The following is a 9123-nucleotide window of genomic DNA, read 5'->3' as shown; positions in this document are numbered from 1 at the left end:
GAAAGAAGCTGAACATTAGATATTATCATAAACAGCAATTTGTAATTCTTTAGTACTTCATATTTTGTCAAATGTAAACCATTTCTTAGAATTTTACCATATTTTAAGGATGAGGCTTAACTTCTCAAGATCACCTGGCTAGCTTAATGGTAGAGCTGGGATTCATAATCAGAACTTCTAAGTCCAAAACCATTAATACTTCCCAGGAGACAGGATACTATCTTCTTCATTCCTCCCTTCTTCCCTCCTTCCCACCCTCCCTCCGTCCCACCTTCCCTCCCTTCCTCTCTCCTTCCCTCTCTCCCTCCTTTCCTCCCTCTCTCTCTCCCTTCCTTCCTTCTTTCTCTCCCTCTCTCCTTCCTTTCTTCCCTGCCTCCCTCCCTTTTTTGGGGGTGGGGGGGTGGGAGGTGTGGGGTGAGGATGGAAGGAGGCAGGTTTGAGAATCTGTGATCTGGTTCTCTTGGAGTCACCCTCTAGCCTCAGTCACCGGCCCTGTCCACCAGACCTCCTTCCCTAGATTAGCCAAGACAGCAAGGGTTTCACTTGGGTCAGAGACACGTTGCATGGGATGGGATGAAAAGTTGTTCCTCTGCACCCCGGGTTGTATGGGGTTTAGGGGGAGTCTTGCCAGGTGATACGGCTGGCTTCTGATCCTCCGAGGGTGGGGTTGCAATGTCTTTTTCATACATATCTGCAGGCATCAAGCAAATGCATGCACTTAACACCTGCTGCTCTCCATATGATAGAACCATTTGTAGAGACCGCCCTTGCCCAATAAAGACATACATTTAGACATATTGTTATAAAATGATTTCAGTCTGGGTTTATTCTCCTTGGGGGGTCAGATTCATAATGCCCAGGACATTTCTGTGCCTTCCAGCTTTGCAGGGGTGTATAGCTTTTAATGTGCCTGGAGGATCCCTAGACAGGGCAAGTCCTTCCCTTATCAGGACACCTCTAGACAGCGACTGTGGAGTGGTTTCATGAGATGGGTAGTGATGGGCTAAATGGAGGATCTCCTCCAACTCCTCACATCTAGGAGAGATATTGCTATCCCCAAATATGACCCCATTTCAGACATTACCATTTAAGTCACTCCATAGTATTTTGTTTGAGACTCAGGTAGCAGCATGAGGCCCCCTGGTGGCCTAAGGTAATTCATGACTTTACTTTTCAAACCTTTTGAAGGGCAGGTGTGTTCAGGTCTGTGGCTAGAGATATACAAAGGTACTAAATACGCATCAAAACCTGGTGCTTAAAGCAGAGGCAGGGTAAAGTGGGATGACCTATTTTGGGAGAATTGAAGACTGAACAATTTTCTTTGACAAGATTAGAATAAATGGACTATAACTCTGGATAAACCACTCACTTTCTGATTTTTCCTTCTATTGTTCATTTAGCAACACTTATTGAGTACCTACTATGTGTAAGACATTTTATTAGGCACCACATGGGAGGAAAATATAAGACACATCACACAATTTTAAGGAATTTTGGAAAGAGGATAAAACAATTATGTTGTCAACATGATAGAAAATACAAGGTGCCATCAGAGAATAAATAAATGAAGACCCACTGAAGGAGCAGTTATTTTCAGATTAAAGGGAGAGCTACTAAGAAGAGGTAACATTTGAACTGGTGCTCTAATGAGAAGCAGGATTTGGATATAGTGATATGGAAATGGAAAGGATTTCCACGTCGGGGAGGGAAAAATACAAGTTTGAACAGACCTGGAGGCAGAAGCACCAAAACCTGATCAAGGAATGGTGAACCGTCTGGCCTGACTAACTCACAAGGAGTTTGCAGGGTTGGAGTGAGAATCAAACTGGATGCATCTGTTTGGATCAGGCTGTGGAAATCCTTGATCATCTGGCTAAGAAATTTCTTCATAAAGCAATGGGGAGCATTTGAATATATCTGAACAGAAGAAGGACGTGGTCAAAGCACAGACTCCCTCCTGTGGAAATAAACACTATTCCACAAGTGTCTTGCATTTGGTCGAAAGAAATGTTGATCTGTAAGTGTTTAAGATAATTATGGTCTACGCTACAGTAATCAACAACTTGCAGACTTTCACCATCTGACCTTCAAAGCCAGGAGAAAGTAGGCCATTAAGGCGTTTCCACTCATCAAAACTACCTGAGCACCAAGGAGCAGTCAGGGCCAGAGGGCTTCTGCCATATTTAGATTCCTGGAAAGAATGCCTTTCAATGAATGTGTTAAGCTAGGCTTTGTTTTTGTCTTGTTTTTCCAAACTTTAAGAAAACCCCATGATAAACCATCCTCAGGTTCTAGTTTAACATGGTTCAAAATACATGAACGAGGGATATCTCTGCCTATAGTTATGGGGTACAGTCCTAGCTGTGAAATACCTCAACATCCACAGAATTCAAGCAGTAACTTAATTTGAACTCCGTTAAGACTGAAGTAAACAGTCTAAGAAGCTATACAATGCCTGGCATATATGTAGTTGGTGCTCAATAATGTGTGTTAAACAAATGTTTAAGGAATGATTAAAAAAATATACAATACACATTTAACCCCAGGCATTGATTTCATAATTGTTAATGGCATAGGAATCCTTTATACTGTAGAAAGCATAATTATATTACTCTTCCCAGTCATGAAAAAATGATATGATAAAAACATGAAAATCTTCTAATTAAGCTAGGAAGAAGCAACATACCCATTTGGTAGAAATATTGTGATGTCGTAAATGAAGAAAGAGAAGACAGGCAATTTGGAACTACAATAAAAATAATTGCAACAAAACAACCATTTAAGAAGTCTCAGCAGCAATGAGTATTTATTATTTTGAAGGAAATGTACATTAAACTTTTATATAAAAATCATCAAAAGTGCTGTATTAGATTCTTTACATATTAATTTAACCATCCCCTCACCCCATGTCATCTAGTAGCTATTAGCTATGCCTCTTACTTTTTTTACTTCTTATACATCATTACAATCATCTAAAATTGTCCAAGGTTAAAACATAAAAAATATTAGTTTATTCTTCAAGAAAAGTACCACCAGTGATGAGTTACTGAAAGTGAAAAATAAACACAGATGTCAGAGAATCAACTTATTGAAAAAAATTATCACCTAATTTCATAGAAGTATACAAAATCCAAGGCAAGCTTACATTCAGCAGAACAGTTTAATGACACAATTTCTTAAGAGTTTGGGCTATTTTTCTTTTTTTTTTTTGAGGCAGGTCTCTGGTGTGCCAGGACTGTCTGATTGTTTTCCCACTTTTCTTGGCTGCTTTCCAAGGTGAACCAAATGTTACCAAATGCTGTGCACCTCCCATGTCCTCCAAAATATTTAATGTAGAGAGAAAGCTGATTTTTCCACCTAGAAATAGCCCTTAGGGTTAAGTTTGTCATTAAAGAAGACCCAAATCCTTCCTCAGAAGGGAGAATCCCTTCCAGCCTCCTTCCCCAAGCCACCCTCATTCTCATCATCTGTTCCGCACCAGTGCTAGGTCCATTCTCTCACATGCTGGTTCTGGGCGAGTTGGCTGACAACATCAGAGCAGTTTTTTCAGGCCATATATCCCATTTGGTCTCGTTCAGTCTTAGGCAAATAAGCTTCTCTGATGTGCCACGAGAGTCATCTGACTCTCTCGTCTCTTGGCTTGCTTGCTCCTCTGTCTCACTTTCCAGCACAAGGCACTGGAAGCTAACAATAGAAGTCCAGATGACAGAAGGACCAGGCCAAAGATGGAGATGATGGAGCCATGGGAATCGAAGCTGTAAGCCACAGCGGTGACCACTACCCCAGTGATGAGGATAAACACGGCAAAGGGGATGATGCAGCGGTAGCAGGAGAGCTCAGTACCCCCTGTGGCGGCCGTCAGCTGAATCTCACTCACCAGGGGGACCATGGTGACCACAATTTCACTTTTGGGGCTTTTCTCCATTGTCTCTGGCTTGGGAGACTTCGGGGTTCCCAGGAACTCCTTGATGGGTTCTTCAGTCATTTTTTTTACAGCAGTGTTTCCACACTGGGTTCACAGACTAGCTCTAGAGGGCCTCAAACAGGGTGGAAACTGTGGAGAAGACAGGAGATGTTAGCCAAAAGCATCAAAAAGAGCACTGCAAGTAGAATAAAGGGGTCAGCTTTCACAGAAGGCATGAATGCACGAGAAAATCAACTTTAATTATTTTCTAATTGGTTGCATTCTCTTTGCATTGGGCAAAAAACAAGATAAAGCAGAAAAACATAAAGGAAAGATATAAAAGCCAGGAAACACTTTACAGTGCTTAATATACCCTGGTTGTCTACAAATGTTTTACAAGCATTTCCACTTTGTCTATTGCTTCTCTTTCCTCTAAACACACAGAAAAGCCTGACCCCTGATCCAAAGATGACTTCATTCTAGAGAAGAATATGTTACAAACAATACTTCAGATAGTTCCACATCTCAGAGCAACTTTGCCTCTGCCCTTGTTGCTATGCCTAACATGCATTCTTTCCCAATCATCACTGCCTATGAAAGCAAAGTCAAGACATGTAGCCAGAGTATGCACGATAGTCTTCTCCATCAACTGACAGCTAACAAGTGTCTTTATTGTGTTACTATTAAACACAGTGCAACATGTATCCTGGGACCTTCTCCTACCTTTCACAGTGGGTGGTGGGCAGTTCTGCAAAAATTCAGAGACAATGAGGCTAACATTTGTGATCTAAAATGTGGCAATATTCTTCAATCCATTTGAAAATGGAAAAAGAAGAAAAAAAAGCAAGAACTTCATAGAACACAATTTTGTGCTTTCTTTTGTTAAAGATCAGATCAATTCTTAGAGTCTTAGCTGTCAATCCAAACATTTTCTATTAAACTTAACAAGGAATTTTGATGACATGTTTACTATAACATACTTAAAAATTCAGCATGCTAAATTTTCAGTAAAATTTTACAAAATCTTTTTTCCCATGCCCTTGTGTACAAAAATTTCTGTGATGCCCCTTTCCAAATGTTTTGAATTTGAAAATTTCAGGACAAACCTGAGACTCTCAATTAAAAGCATTTGGCTGAAACGTGTCTAGCCAAGTCAGTGAAAACCTCTTGCTTCTCGCTCAGAGATGCAAGTCACTCTCTTCCATCCTTGAAAAGCAACCAAGCCAGTAAACAGTTGAGCAGTTGCAGTTACCAAAAAAGTTTAAAGGAAGATACTTGAGACCATTTCAATTAGATTAATTCTTCAAATGTATTAAACATCCACTCAAAACAAATTTAACTCCCAAATCAAACCTCACAAGTTCTTCACTGCTACGGTTAGTCAAAATATCACTCTCTGTGAAACCAAATATTACAGCTGCCTGTAAACATGTAAATTTTAGTCACTAACAACTTAATCGCTGCTATTCAATGATAGGTCAATAAACGGATATTTGAAATCATATCTGAAAAAAAAAATCTTCACCCCAAAGCTGAGGCTTGAATTAACTTGCAAATGAAGATTTGTTCCCAAACTACTTACACATACCTCAGAGAGAGGCAGTCCATGACAAGGGAAATCACTTGAATTGGTAGAGAAGCGATAGCAGCCGTTGAGTTTCTTCAGTCAACGCTGAAAGAGCCCGTATCAGTGTGTCTGTCAATTAAGTCAGAACAGGAATCTCCTGTGCAGAAAAGAAAAATTATAAAAATACTTCAGTCTGGTTTTGAATCCTGGAGCTCCTTCTTTCCCTCCACCTCTGTTCCTTAATGACTTAATGACGCTTGTCTTTCCCTCCCTCTCTTATTTTATTCCCTCCCCCTCCAGTTCGTCCCTCCCTGTCATTTTTTTTTCTCTCCTAGTTCTTTTCCTTGCCAGCAGATTCCGAGTTTTGGCTTCCCCCAACTCTGCTCAATGACATGATAAGTCAGAATCATTCTACACAGCTTTTACTTTTATTTCTCTCACAGCATTTACTAAGCAGCCTGCTTTGCATTTACTCATTACTCATTTTTTCCCCAACGAACCTCCAGATCTTCCTCCCACCCATCAGGCATTTTCATAAGAAAATCCGGAGTCAGCGTTGCAGACCCAGCTGAGAGGACAGAACTGAGGGGACAGACACTCTAGGGAGGCAGGAATAGCTGTGAAGTCATCAGGCAGCTGAATTCAGCCTCCAAGCCAGCAAAAGCCCAGGTTCCTAGGTTTTCCCATTATTCTTTATTTATGTGTGTGATGATCATCTGAAGCATAAAACCTTCCTTGTTTGGGGATAATTCATTTAGGAATGAGAGTGGGAGACGCAAACGTTTATGGTTGAGGGGGAAACCCAGTCATCTTGATTCAACACGATTGCTTACTACTTTGCTAATAGGTGAGTAACTTTAGAAATGCTGAAATCATCATCACCATCATCATCATCACCATTTACAGAGCATCTATTATGGGTGTGGCACAACACTAAGCAATGAATGTGCATTAACATTAATTCTCATTTGTCTATAAATGAGGAAACAGTCTCAGAGAGGATAAGTAACTTGCCACAGTACATACAGAAAGAGAGAAAGCCTTGGTTTAAACTTCAGTTTCTAATGGGCACATAAATTACTTGGGGAACTTGTTAAATGTAGATTCACGCTCCCAGACAATGCTGCTTCTGTAGTTCCTTGGACCCCACACTCTAAGAAAGCGAGGTATTTTAATATTCTAACATATATGACATGACATGTTATCTCGAAGACTAAGGCTGAAGGTCTATTTCTCACCTTCCAAACAGGCTTATAGGTTTATGTTTTCTAGCACAAAAGTTATTTGAAATTTTAAAATTCTTGAAATGCATAAAGCCCCCATTGTCTTTTTGAGAAAAAAAATGGAGATAATATTGGTGGACTATTGTAAACTCCTCCTTATACATCTGCAGCAGAAAGTCATCTGTCCCCCTTTCTTAATCCGTACAAGTTTTAATAATCCCTTTTAATTAATGCAGCAAATCACAAGTCCAAGTTCTATTTTGGGAGAGATTTATTTTCCTTCTTTCTCTTATATTGCTAGTTTTTCTAACTGCTGACAGAGGGCTCGGGTGTCCTTCGACATCTCTCCTCTGTTGTACAACAGTTCACTCTTTCCAGCTTCGTCTAGTAAACACACCTTGACTATTTTGTCACAAAGGGAGAGGGACAAGAAGTCCTTTTTCTAGAGTGGAAGTCAAAGAGAGGGCTTCTTTGATCCAAAAAATAACATTTTAAGGTGCCTGAGGCCTGGCTGAGTTGGGGAGCCCAGCCTGCCGAGGATGAGGGTGGCAAGTACCTGGAGGGCCTTGGAGGTACCATCCTCACACTCTAAACTGTGGGACCTGGAGGGACAGGCCATCCTCGCGTCCACGAGGCGTGCTGGCTCTTGATGCTGAACCTCAGGAATCTTAGAACCAGGGCATTTCAGGACTTGCCAACGTTGTCCTGAGAAGATGGGATGTTGGGGGCCACTGGCCATAGAAACTGAGGAAGCTCCTTGAAGGAGCCACAGTCCTCCACCCACAAACTGTGGCCTTTGGGGACAATTCCTCTGAGTCCTAGGCATGGGCCACGGTCCCAAAAAAGTAAGCCATGCCCCCACTGAAGCTCCAGATATTACCTTATCCCACTGTAGATCATGCTCCTCTGTTATCAGAGCCAAAGATATATGAATTGAACTTCTGCCAGAGAGAGCAAGAGGTACTTTTCTCTCTGATGTGCCCTTGGCTGAATCTATAAAGAGGGATAGTTATCTGTGTGCCGGGAGCCTGGGTAGGTCTCTCCTTACTTCTATTACAAGCACTTTCTTCAGCCTTCTCAGGCTTCAGGTGTCTCCACCCTAATTCTCCTTCACAGCATATGTGCATCTGCCTAGATACACAGATACACAGCTCCAGACTCTAAACAGACAACTGATCAGAAATAAATACAAAGATGTAAAAAGCTTTGAGACAACCCAGAAACTGTGTCAGAAAAATAGATAGCTATTGCTATACCCACTGACACATGTGGCTTTTGCTGGCTTTGCCTCTTCAAATTGAAATTCAAAGAGAATTCCTAGTGATTAGCGCTGATGCCTTTGACTTTTTTCTGTCCTTCCACTCGGTGATTAAACATGCCTGGGAATCCCTCAAAGGACACCTGCACCCAATGCAAAATATCACCCACAATGCCACCAGCCTATTGCCAACCCTCTCCTTTCAGAAGGGAGAGAGCTTGCTGGTTCTTTTTAAAGCACATGGCTTTAGGAAACTCCTTTAAGTTCGGGGAACTTTTCGGAACGCCCACAATGCAGGAATTAGATCTATGCCCCCCACCCCCCACCCCGTAGGCATTTAATAATTCTCTCCCAGATCTTTCAAAGAGCAAGGCAAAGATCCTTACCTTTCCCAGCCAGAATCGGACTGAGCAGCTGCCAGCTGCGCCAACAGCGCCTCTGTGAGTGGATGCAAATCGCGGCACTAGGGACCGTAAACAAAGTACTCAGCAAGGCTTAAAAAAAACCAATTAAGGGACCGGAGAAAATTTGGTGGAAGGAAATCCCTCAATGCTGCTGTAGTTTGCTTTACGTTTTCCTCTACAAAAATGTAATCTATATTTTTAAAAAGGGAACCACATTTGAAAAGGAATGTCCTTCTTTGTTTTTCTCTTTTTATATCGTTACTCAGGCTTTCATTTTCAAGGTTTTCCTTGTCCAAAGCCTATCTGATACTATCCTTCTGTAAAACTGTAAACCTCTGTAAACTGTATCCCTCCGTAAAACTGTAAACCTGCAGAAAGGAAAAAAAAAAATCAGTCTTTAATCTTTGCTCTACCGTTTTAGGGTGCTGTGGGGTTTGGGGAGTATGTGGGGGTGGGGAGTGAGACGGTAGTCTCTTTCACTGTGAAAAGCAAGTAATAAGAGGAGAAAAGGACAATGAGGATGGTGAAACGGCAGCATTTGGTACCTGTGTGAATCTTTTCCCAAAAGTCAGTGAGTCTTCTCATCAGTCCTCGCCATCTGAGAATCACAAAGCACTAGGGAAATGATAGCGTTCTGGAAAATCCCAACTCTGAGGAACTGAGGCAACCTTCAACCTAAGGCACCATAAACAGGGCAGCTAGGAACACTTGTTGCTCCAGAGAGAATTCCTCAACTTTGAAAAATCTCATTTTACTTGGAAATAAGA

General features: G+C 41.5%; 1 protein-coding gene across 2 annotated transcripts; it reads right to left on the bottom strand.

The window, feature by feature from the left end:
• Nucleotides 1–2778: 2778 nt before the first annotated feature.
• Nucleotides 2779–8463, bottom strand: TMEM100 (transmembrane protein 100). 2 transcript variants are annotated; one of them, XM_037810366.1, is made up of 3 exons: nucleotides 8339–8463; nucleotides 5493–5628; nucleotides 2779–4054 (listed from the first exon to the last, which is right to left on the bottom strand). In XM_037810366.1, exon 3 carries the CDS (start codon nucleotides 3983–3985, stop codon nucleotides 3581–3583), a length of 405 nt encoding a protein of 134 aa, XP_037666294.1. In that variant the 5' UTR covers nucleotides 3986–4054; nucleotides 5493–5628; nucleotides 8339–8463; the 3' UTR covers nucleotides 2779–3580. The 2 variants fall into 2 exon arrangements, with proteins under 2 accessions (XP_037666294.1, XP_037666293.1); XM_037810365.1 differs by lacking the exon at nucleotides 8339–8463 and having other exon boundaries at nucleotides 5493–5735.
• Between the last annotated feature and the right edge of the window lie 660 nt (nucleotides 8464–9123).

The sequence above is a fragment of the Choloepus didactylus genome, chromosome 18, assembly GCF_015220235.1.
Source record: "Choloepus didactylus isolate mChoDid1 chromosome 18, mChoDid1.pri, whole genome shotgun sequence".
In the NCBI taxonomy this organism is placed as follows: domain Eukaryota; kingdom Metazoa; phylum Chordata; class Mammalia; order Pilosa; family Megalonychidae; genus Choloepus; species Choloepus didactylus.
Note: the sequence above shows the minus strand (reverse complement) of the source record. Positions and strands in the feature narration are given on the sequence as shown.

Excerpts from the sequence above, each read along its gene's own strand:
- TMEM100 (XM_037810366.1), bottom strand. The coding sequence starts at position 3,985 with ATGACTGAAGAACCCATCAAGGAGTTCCTGGGAACCCCGAAGTCTCCC.